Here is a 12,009-nt window from a genome sequence, read left to right as displayed (position 1 = left end):
TTTGTTTGACAGGGCTTTTGGGTGGAAGGTAGAAATTAAATTATCATTTTCCAGTTTCCCCCACTTATTTTTCCTACTCTCTTATAACTAGTGGATCTATATTTGTTTAATTTGTATTTGGTACATATTTCACTTGTCTTTGACCAATATATTTTGATTTTTTTAAAAATAAAAAAAATAAAAAAGGAAATAAGAACAAAACAAATAATTTCTTGTGCAGTAAAAGTATATGCACATAACTCATTGGTAATAAAATGATACTACTTTAACTGTCATGGCTTTATTCTACAGAATTTTGGGATTTGTAATTAGATTAACTAATTAGAATTCTTTACAGCAGCTCAGGGATTCACTGGTGTTCACTGTTAAAGAACTCTGGCTAACTCACAAAATAACAGCCCCAAGATTTACTGTGTTCTGTAAATTACAATTATTATTTTATTGTATGGCACAGCAATCAAGATAGACATGCTGGATTTCATATCACAAAATCACAAGTCAAACACTTCCCAAGTGTCTAGGGCTGTGAGATGTATTTTCGGATGATGCGCGCAGATTCATTTATTTATTTATTTATTTACAGCATTTATATTCCACCCTTCTCACCCCGAAGGGGACTCAGGGCGGATCACATTGCACACATAAAGGCAAACATTCAATGCCATGACACAGAACAGAGACAGAGACAAGACGCAGGCACCGGGCTGGCCTCGAACTCATGACCTCTTGGTCAGAGTGATTTGTTGATATGTTGCAGCTGGCTTGCTTTCCAGCCTACGCCACAGCCCGGTCCCAGTAGGGTGGCCTTTTGCAGTTGACAGATCGTAATTTTGTCAATGTCTATTGTTTCCAAATGCCGGCTGAGATCTTTTGGCACGGCACTCAGTGTGCCCATCACCACCGGGATCACCTGCACTGGTTTCTGCCAGAGACTTTGAAGTTCAATCTTGAGGTCCTGATAGCGGCTGAGTTTTTCCTGTTGTTGTTGTTGTTGTTGTTGTTGTTGTTGTTGTTGTTGTTGTTATTATTATTATTATTATTATTATTATTATTATTATCTATGTTTATATCTCACCTTTCTCCCTGTGGGGACTCAGGGCGGCTAACAATCCCACACTGGACAAGTTTAAAACATGCAGTACAAAAGTTAAAAAACAATTAAATAGTAAAAGTGTGGTATAAACAGAATTAAATGCAATTAAATGGTCTTTAAAACTCATACCCCCCAAATCCCACCCAACCTCCCCAAAGCCTGCCTCCTTATCCTTCCCCAAATGCCTGCTGACAGAAGGAGGTATTGACCTGCCTGTGGAAAGCCAGCAGGGATGGGAGGGAGTTTTACAATCTGGGAGCAAACACCAAAAAGGACTCCCATGTTTCCACCAAGTGTGCTTCAGCAGGGGGTGGGACAGAGAGAAGGTCCTTACGAGTAGATCGTATATGTCTCTCAGGTTCATAGGAAGAAAGACCTGGACCAGAGTTGTATAGGGCTCTATAGGACAAAACCAGCACTTTGAATTGTGCACAGAAATGTGTTGGCACAGCCAGTGGAACTCTCGCAACAGAGGAGTTGTATGCTCCCTCCTATAGCCAGCTGCAGTTAGCAGGCTGGCTGCTAATCTTTGGACCAACTAGCTATATAATATTTTTAATTACCTTGTTTTAGAATTTAAGCCATCCATATTCAACATGTTTGTTATAAATAAGACCATCATATTTTATTTTTATATAGATTAACGTTTGGTTTAAGTAACAAAACCACATATGTGGTCTAATATTTTCTCCCTCTTCTTCAATTTTGCAGAAAATAGTTCCTTTTTTTACTTTCAGCAATATAATCTAGAATTTATGAATTATGGAATCAAACATATTTTACTAGAAGTAATCTAGTATGAATCCTCTGTTCACCTTAATATTTTAAGCAAAATGTGTCTCAAAAATTAGGCTGATCAAGTGGGAAATCAACACCCACCAGAGATTTCCTTTAATTCTTCCCACGCATCCTTAAAAACTATTCCAGTGAAATGTGTAAAACATTAGATCTGGGAAAAGTTGGTTCTTTGATACAAGGCTTGAGAAATACCAAGAGTTCCTTCAAGCTCAATGGAAATTCAAGCATGTAATGAGCACAATCCAGTATAGATGATTTCTCTAAAGGACTTAAGGATTCAGCAGATGTTTCCTGTTCCTGTAGAACATTAAATGCATCACTCCCACCAATCACACAGTGATACAATGTCCCAGATACAGTAATAGAATGCTTGACTAGCCGAGCTGCTCCATTGGCAAAGACAAGCTCAACAGTAGAGTTTTAAATTGTACAAGAACAAGCACATTTATGCTAGATCCTTCACTCAGTGGCCATATCCCTGCCAGTGGTGCATCAAACTCACATCTGTCACCAGGAGTCTGCTTCTCATTAGTTTCAGTGTGCGTGGGAGTGTGTGTATGAGAGGGAGAGGGAGAGGGAGAGGTGGTGGTCCTTGCATAGATAATCATCTCATATCATCATGAGAACATATACAAAACAGTAAATCTCAGAACTCATAGCCTTAATCTATTACCCTATACAAGGAACCAGCAATTTGGATGAGAAGTTATATTTCATGTGCGCTATAACGCTCTGGGTCTACTTCCTCACACTTAAAGTTGACAAGAAACTGATGTTGGGAAAAAGCCTACTCCATGGCAATGGAGGCAACAGAAAAATTGTTGCTTGCTTCCATCATTACATCTGCAATGAACCATCTAGCTGAGCTGTTTTGAATGGTCAGAGAGCTATTACATACTGGTACAAGGAGAAATCCTCGACCATTCAGTAGCTTGCTGTGAAGAATTTGCAAGGTACTTTGCAGATAAAGTTGCTCAGATCCGTTCTGATTTGGATGCTTTTATGGATACAGCTCCAATGGATGTAACTTTGGCTCCTGCTTGTCCAGTGTTGAGGGATACCTTTCAATTTGTGCAACCTGAGGAACCTTGGGAGAGGTGAACTGCCACATGTATTCTAGATGCTTTCCCTTCCTGGCTCATCAAACAGCCAAGAGGGGAACTGACAGAGTGGTGAAGGTGGTGCTCAATGCCTCCTTGGAACGAGGCAAAATTATAGCTTGCCTAGAGGAGGCAGTTGTGAGACCTATATTTAAAAAGCCATCACTGAACTCTTCTTTATTGGACAACTATCGAGCAGTGTCCAAACTTCCATTTCTGAGCAAGGTCTTAGAGCATGTGTTGGCCTCCCAACTCCAGGGACTTCTGGATAAAACAGATTATCTAGATCCATTCCAATTTGGTTTCAGACCTGGCTATGGAACAGAGACAGCTTTGGTCATAGTGGTGGCTGGCCTATGAAGAGAGCTAGACAAAGGGAGTGTGTCCCTGTTGGTTCTTCTGGATCTCTCAGCAGCTTTCAATACAATTGACCATGGCATCCTTCCAGGCCATCTCACTCGGATGGGACTGGGTGGTATTGTCTTACAGTGGCTCCGGTCCTTCCTGGAGAGCTGTACCCAGAAGATTGTGCTGGGGGACTCCTTTTCGAACCCTGGTCGTTGATCTGTGGGTTCTTCAGGGTTCCATTTTGTCCCCCATGCTGTTTAACATATATAATAAATTGCTGGGAGAGTTCATCCAGAGTTTTGGAGTACGTTGCCACCTTTATACAGATGACACCCATCTATAATACCCCTTTCCACCTAATGCCAAGGAAGCTGTCCTGACCCTAAACTAGTGCCTGTCATCAGTAATGGACTGGATGAGGGCAAAGAAATTGAAACTTAATCCAAACAAGATAGAGGTACTCCTAGAGGGCAGATCTAGAAACAGGGATTCAGCCTGAAGACACAGGTCCACAGTTTGGGGTCCTCCTGGACACAGCACTGAACCTGGAGGCCCAGGTGTTGGTGGTGGCCAGGAGGGCCTTTGCACAATTAAAACATGTGCGCCAACTGCATCCATTCCTTGAGAAGCTAGATCTGGTCACAGTGGTACATTCCTTGGTTACATCCTGTATGGATTACTGTAACACACTGTACATGGGGCTGCTTCTGAAGAGTGCTCAGAAATTTCAGTTGGTCCAAAGAACTGCAGCCGGGGTGCTTACTGGGGCTGGCTACAGGGAGTGGACAACTCCCCTGTTGCAGCAGCTCCACTGGCTGCCAGTCTGTTTCTGGGCGCAGTTCAAAGTGCTGGTCATGATAATTCAGGTTCAGGCTACTTGACTGACTGCATCCCCTTGTACGAACCTTCTTGGGCCCAGAGATCTTCAGGAGAGACACTTATCTCGGTCCCACCTCCATCTCAATCTCGTTTGGTGGGAACAAGAGAGTGGGCCTTCTTGGTGGCTGCCCCTCAACTCTGGAATTCCCTGCCAGAGAAGCCAGAATGGCCCCCTCCCTGCTGTCTTTCCAGCGGCAGGCCAAAACGTTTTTTTCTTCCAGGTATGCTTTTAAAGAAGAAGGTTTTAAAGATCATGTCAGCGTCTGCTGTGGTTTTTATGGATTTAATCTGAATTGTTTTAATACTAATAATGTTTAATGGTGTTTTAATATTTGTATATTTGTATATTTTAAATTGTATGCTGATGTTTTATGTTAAGCCGCTTTGAGTATCCTGCAGGAGAGATAAAGCAGGGTATAAATATAATGATGAGAATGAAGATGATGATGATTATGATGATAATAAAAATAAAACATGGGGGAAAGACACTTTAGACGCAAAGGGAGTGCTTCATGCAAAATTGATCAACCTCATATTATGCGTCCACTAGAATATCGCTAACAGTTTTCTGCTTAGAACCATAACAGGTACTTCAACTGAGAATCCAACTGCAACCGTGCACCATCCAACTACATCCAAATAACTGCAGGTGCTAAGGAAACAGCCACACACAGGTAAGCAAGGAATTGAGACAATGTGCAGTAATAACGATTTGCTGTGCCCCCTCCCATTATGTTTGCTTCATATGAATGGGGTGTCTTAGCTGAACTACATTGTCTTTTTCCATCTCACAGTAACAGTGGGGAGCAGCATCTTCCACAGACATGGAAAGCACTTATCTCTGCATGCACTTAAGCTTTATGTTGTCAACGTCCTTGACAGGGAGAGCACTAATGAACACTTCTTTCTTGCAGGACCTTAGACCAGCTGAATGGAGAAGAACAAGCAGGCACTGCATACAGAGTGCTTCACTAGAAAAAAGAAGGAATGCATACAGTCACAGCTGTATCCCGGTTCAACAGATGCATGAAAAATTGGGGTATGGATCCTGGCCAGGCAGTTAGGTCTCACTACTAATTATTTCTTCTCTCAACTAAATATTGGCCATCTACTTATTATTTCTCTTTATTCTCTCAATTCCTATTTCAGATCATCTTCCCACAAGGAGAGTATTCTTCCCATTTCTATTCCTTGCAAATCAGAAGGGAGGCCCTCTGATAAACAAATGTGGTTACTAAGATACTCCTGACTGTTTCTGAGTGGGTTTGATAATATACAGGGTCATGGAGCGTCCTTGGTAGGTTCCACAGTAGACAGATATCCAAATGTGTTTCTACCACTGAGCTGATGCTATAAGGGTTCCTTATATCTACTGCCCTGCTGTCTGCTGAACTACAAGAGCTCTGTTTGAGTAAACCAAATACACACATCTTCCCTTTTCAAGATCTCCTCCATCCTGCGTGCTGTCCAATAAAGACTTCTGTTTTGACATGTGTTGCTTCTTTTTTAAAAGTTGGGAGTGAAGAATGATGTTCCTTTCTTATATCTAAGTAGGACTTGGATCCATATAGCTTTGGGATGGCTTTTGAAGTGCATGTATGTTTGTGGGTCCCTTTGTTCCCTCACCAATTATTTGAACAACAACAGAAATTCTCTTCCCTGTTTCAATTCTGAACAAGACAGAGGTATGGGCAGTGTGTTACGTATTTTACTCTTTCCCGTATGACTTTTTCTTCCTGTCAGTGGGTTAACACTTTTAATCTAATCATACAGTTATATTACTTTTCTTGGTGCCAAGGAGTGGTTGATAAAATCAGAGTTAAATACAGATAATGAAGTTGCTCACCAAGGAAGATTGGTCAAACAGATTCTATGAACTAATCAAATTATCTTCAAATAAGTCGTATGACCAGGATTGTATTATTCTTTGGGATCTCAGCCATGAAGCAGTTGGACCGTTACTTTGAAATTCAGAGGGAAGGTCTTTATAGGATCTCGGATGAAGAGTGTTTCAGTCAATACAAAGAGATGCTTTGGTTAGTGGTGATAACTGTAGTAGACAGGGGGAAAATGTTGCTCTTGTAGTGGGCAGAACACTGCAAGTAGAATTCAGCTTGCTTTTGACAATGCCTAGTCCAGTGGTTCCCAAACTCATTTGGCCTACCGCCCTCTTTCCAGAAAAAATATTACTCAGCACCCCCTAGAAAGGGGGGCGTGGCTTTGAGGGGTGGGCGTGGCTCCTACTCAAGAGAGTGGGGCTGAGCCTCTCCCCTAGTTCATGATGCAGGGCTGGGAGGGGGAGGTGGGTGGGGCCACAAATGGGCGGCCAGGACTGGGATGTGTGGAGTTATGAGCTCTGAGGCAGGACTGAGCTTCTATCCCTGTCCTACGGCGCCTGCCAGGACACAGGGGGCAGGGCTAGAGAAGGGGGCGGGGCCTCTTCCCAAGTGCCTGATGGGGCTGAACCACTATATCCCATGTCCGTGTTCTAACAAGTGCCTCAGGGGAGGTATACAGAGGCTAAGCCCTGTCTCACGCTCTTGGGAAGAGGCTCTGCCCCTAGCCCCACCCTTTAGTCCTAAAAGGCCTCTCCAGAGAAGTATAGAGGCTCAGCCCTGTCTCAGGCTCTTGGAAGGAGGTCCCGGCCCCTTCCCTAGCTCCGCCCTTTGTGTCCTAACAGATGCCTCAGGAGAGGTATAGATTCTCAGCCCTGTCTCTGGCACTTGGGAAGAGGCCCCTCCCCTCCCCTGGCCCCACCCCATCTCCTAATAGGTGCCATCACTGCCCCCCCTGGATCGCTATAGCGCCCACCAGGGAGCGGTAGCGCCCACTTTGGTAATTACTGGCCTAGTCCCTTGTCACATATGCTCAGCCCCGATGTTCCAGAAGATTATGCTGCTATCTCACTTTATCCAATACCCGGCCCTATCTACACTGCTTACACTGTCCCATGCCTTTGCCCTTGTAGACCCTTACCACGCCCATTGCACTATGGCAATTTCGCTGCATGTGGCTGTTTGATAGCCTTATGTTTTATTGAAACTGTCTTTTGAACTATTTTGTTACTTTTATTGTTTTTATTTTTATCTATGTTTTTGTTTTTGATGGATCGTTTTTATTTGTATCTAGGGGCACTTGCCCCATGTGTAAGCCACCCCAAGTCCCAATTGGGAGATTATGGTGGGGTATAAAAATATATTATTATTGTTGTTGTTGTTGTTGTTCTAATTGTTGGCTTCCAAAGTTGCGTGTTATAAAAAGTAGTTTTAACCTATGTAAGAATAAAATGCTGCTCTAGCAGCAATGGTTTGCCATTTTTATGTTTTCTAAAATTGTGTTTAAAGCCTTTTTTCTGAATACTAGATGAAGAAGAAAGAAGGGCACATATAGCCTGTGGAGTTCAATTTCCCACTTCTGTTAAATAGTTTACTTTTAAAAAGGCAAACATCTGCTCAGAGCAAATTGTTTATTTATATAGTCATTATATCACAGCTGAGGAAGAGTATGGGCTCAGTATGATTTCTCAAAAGGAGAAGAGAACCTACAGTAGGAATCCTTAGCCTATTAGAGTAAGGAGATGGGTAGATGGTGGTCAAACACTTGAAAGAAAACCCAGTCCTTGAATCCAAGGATAAGGGCAGGAGACATGTTTAGTGTGACACCAAATGTTCAACTAGGAGTGAGACATACAGGTGTTGCCTTGATGGTTGAACCTCTGCCTATAAGGATGTCTGGAACTGATATTTTGGGGATTATTGCTGTTATGTTTCTGCAACTGAGGAAGTGAAAACATTCTGAGAGCTAACATGGTGCAATAGTTTCAGTCTTGCATTGGAACTCTGGGAGATCAATATTTGAATTCTATCCATAGTAATTATCGGGATGACAACTAATCATTGTGTTGTGCAGAAGGAGTTGTGCTGGAGTTGTGTACCCATTGTGAGTCCATTGACCCTCTGTGTGTGCGTGCATGCGCACAGTCCCAGAGGTGTGTGTGTGTGGGTAGGTGTGGGTTGTCCCTTTCCCCACAGACTGTATGTATTTTGCCAGTGCTCTGCTGGCATCTCTCCAATGCTGGTATAATGGTTGTGGAGGAAAGTTCTGCTTAAATGTATTGTGCTTGTTCAGTCCAAGTGTATGTAAATAAGCAAGAAATAATAAAAACAAGTACATGCGTACACACAGATTAAAATTTTCAAGCATTTTTTCCAAAGTTGCTGGTACTACTATGATTTAAAACAACAGACACAACTTCTTAGTTGAACACAAAACAAAGGATTTCATAAAATCCAGCTCCATGAGGGAGGCACTTGAAGAACAAAGACATTTGCAAATCAAAAGAGGCACTTCTATCCAGAGATAAAGCAGCTACTGAAATGTCCTTTTATGGTTAACCTTACCTTAAAACTTCTTCAGATGGTTGTCCCTGTCACCTCTCCTTGGCCTGGAAAAATTGAATATCCTTTGTTAACGACCAGCCTAGTATTGGAATATGCAATTCTGAGCACCAACAGAATGTCATTTAATAATACTGAGCATCAATAATGAATTACTAGATATTGCATACAGTTCTGTTTGATGTGAATGTTGAGGTCATTCTTTCCGACAATCTACTACATGTAAAAATGAATCCTTTCCAAAGAAATATTATATTTTCAAATATTAAATGTATTTTATAAGACCAAACATTCAAATGTTCAACCAATATCTGATTTACTTTTGCAGGAGCATCTGTTTTGGTGACAGATTTTAGGGAGCAAGCATGTCTAGTGTGACACTTATTTGCCATTTTTTTCTTTTAGCTCTACAGTTCAATGGATTTTGGGAGAAGATGGCAGATCATGCATGAGCGGATTACACCAAACCGATTTTACTGGTAAGTTTCTGTCTGTTTTGCTATTATTGCTATCAATAAAGATTGTGTTGTCCTGAAAAAGGATACAAAAATTGAAATTTCATTCAAATTGCTTCGTTGTATTGACTCATTGTACCATCTAACAAAAGTTATTTATTTTATTTTATTTACTTTATGTCTATACTACTTTACTCCCCCTGGGGACTCAAGGTGGCTCACAATTACATGAAACAACCCAATAAAATTAAAAATGGGAAATACAAGAATTATAAACAAATAAAAAACAAATAAATATTAATGTCATGGATGTGAGTTAAATATAGTTACAATATAATAAATACAATAAAAATTATGCTTACAATTCCCAATCCCTTCTCCCTCCCAAAATCCCACCCTCAACCTCCCCAGCAGCATGCCCCTCATTCTCTTGTGAAATTGGTTTGGAAGGATGAAACGAGTCCCAGTGAAATAATAGAGTAAAGCATGGTTATTGTACACCCAAAAACATGCTGATAGAAATACAAAAGAAAAAGAAAGAAAAAGAAAGAAAAATAAAGAAAGGAAAAGGTCATATAGCTGGTTTGAAAAAATCCCAGATATAAACACAGAAATAGCCTTTAGCGGAACAGAATGATAGAGATGTCATGTGCTTCATGAATTGGATTTGGGGGGGGGGGGAGCACATTTTTTTCCAGAATAGCCCTGGGAGGAATTTGAATGAGAAGCAGCATTCCTAAATTTGTTCAATACTATTTTCTTTGTGTGCATATCTTTTTTTTTTTTGAAGGGGCAATCTGCACAAATCCATATTGTTGCATTGGGATGTTATCTGGTAGCTGAGTTTAAAAAGATTCTTTCTCTTTAACTCCCTTGAGTCTATAGTTAGCTCATGGTTTATGCTGTCTGTCATTTTCCAGCATCTTATTAAATTTGCAACCAAGTGAAAATTTCCTCTACCCAGTCGGGAAGGGAAACTCTGCATTTCCAAATGCATCAGTCAAACCATTCGCCTAATTCTGTTAGTGACATACTCTCCTTGCTGATTCCCATGGGGTGATGTTAAGAAGGAGAAAATGAGCACCCAAATGCTCAAGTGAAGAGGTTACGGGACAGTCTAGTTTATAACAATGTCTCTTTATGTTTTCCCCTCCAGTGCATAATTGCCTCTATTATTCTTTCTCATGTCATATCCATTCTGTAAAGAGAGTTTATTCATGCACGTGGTTTCCTCTGTATCAAAAACACATGCCTTCTTAAAAAAAATGCAAGCTGTGAAAGAACTATCTTAATTTGCTACTAGGAAAGTATATGTTACACATATTCAAGACACATGAAACCTGTGTAAGGAGAAAGGTAGGATGGATGTTTGAAAAATAAGGAGTATCTTTCTGTAAGCAAGAAAAAAACTTTTTTTCCAGTAGACTTTTGAGAATTGATTTTTCAGGCCTTATATAATGTGCTGGATGTTGTTGCTGTTGTTTTAATTTATTTTACATTTTTCCTAGTTTAATCAGTAGTGACATTAATATTAATTTGTAGGTATGTAAAAGATTGTCTGTAAAAAGTTGCCCCAAGGCATTAACAGACATTAAGATGGGATATAAATAAATCTGGCAACATACATACAACATACATACATATATACATACAATGTTTAGGAATCTTCAATGGCTGATTTGGAAATTGTGTTGCACCCTCTTCTGGTTTTGTTATATTAAAAAACAAAGAAATTGTGTTGCATCCAGCCTCTTCTGCTTTCATCAGACTAACAAATGAATCCAGCTGATTTAAAAGTTGAGCTTCACCCAGCCTTGTCTGATTTTCTCATATTAACAAACTAATCCAGAAACCATATGACCTCAAGGTGTTGTAGGACTGCAGATTCTAGTGTATACTTTAGCATTGGCTAGGACTGCTGGAAGTTGCAGTCCTACAAGATCTGGAAGACTACATGATTCCCTTCCCTGAGCTTCATTAGCTCAGTCAATGAATGATTTTTCTACCACTATAAAAATATAAAGTGCATTCATTACTTTTTAAAAGTAACTTCCTAAATTCTAATTATTGCCATAAATGAACATATATGCCTGCATTGTGTAAAAACATGGAAAAAGATATTCGTGTGATCATATGATTATTGCTGTGAATCTTCAAGTTGTCTCTGACTTATGGTGACTCTAAGGCCCTTTCCACTCTGCTGTATAAAATCTGTTGGGTTATCTAAGCAATCATGCATGCATTTTCAATGTGGGATGGTTTATGTAGTTAGTTTTGTTTGTTGCTTAGTAACCTGAGCCAAGCTGCATTCCAAAGTTGATGACACCATTTAGGGGTTTTGCATGTGATGTGGGAAATGGGAGTATCCTTTCTGGGGACACACAGGAAGTGATGTACATATGCCTCTTCCTGCCTCTTTGTCTCTCTTCTTCTGCCTTCTTGACTATGCCATGCCATGTTGATGTTGCTCTTGATTAAGAGATATGTAGTATCCTGAACTGTATTCTTTTTGGAACTAAGATGTTTTTACCTGTATGACCATCATCATATAAGATTGTGAGTAAACATATTTTTACTATTTTATTTTGATGTCTCTGATATTTATTTTATGTGCATGACCTTTTAAAGGGAAAGGGAGGCTGGCTATTTTTTGTTTCTTTGTTTATTTTTATTTTTTATCTCTGCTCACCTAAACCCCTAGTCTTCTGCATTTTTGCTGCTCTGCACCAATATCTAACTGTATTGGTTTCATAATTCTAACAGGTTATGAATATATATTTCTATTAAAATCCCACATTATCTGCTTTGAACTGGCAGTCTGGTCTCAGATAACCCAGTTCAAAGCAGATATTATGGGATTTTCTTCCTTCATATTCTGGGTTATATGGCTGTGTGGAAGGGCCCTAAAATAAACCTATGAAAGAGTTTTCTTGACATTT

At 40.3% G+C, this 12,009-nt stretch overlaps 1 protein-coding gene across 1 annotated transcript in view; it reads left to right on the top strand.

Annotated features, from left to right (window-relative positions):
* sorcs3 (sortilin related VPS10 domain containing receptor 3) overlaps positions 1-12,009 on the top strand; it is a 665,522-nt gene that overhangs the window by 396,370 nt on the left and 257,143 nt on the right. The window contains exon 5 of the mRNA XM_062976280.1: positions 9,021-9,094. Within this exon, the coding sequence (XP_062832350.1) occupies positions 9,021-9,094 (74 nt within the window). The remainder of the gene's footprint in view (positions 1-9,020; positions 9,095-12,009) is intronic.

The sequence above is a fragment of the Anolis carolinensis genome, chromosome 3 (assembly GCF_035594765.1).
Source record: "Anolis carolinensis isolate JA03-04 chromosome 3, rAnoCar3.1.pri, whole genome shotgun sequence".
NCBI lineage: Eukaryota > Metazoa > Chordata > Lepidosauria > Squamata > Dactyloidae > Anolis > Anolis carolinensis.
Note: the sequence above shows the minus strand (reverse complement) of the source record. Positions and strands in the feature narration are given on the sequence as shown.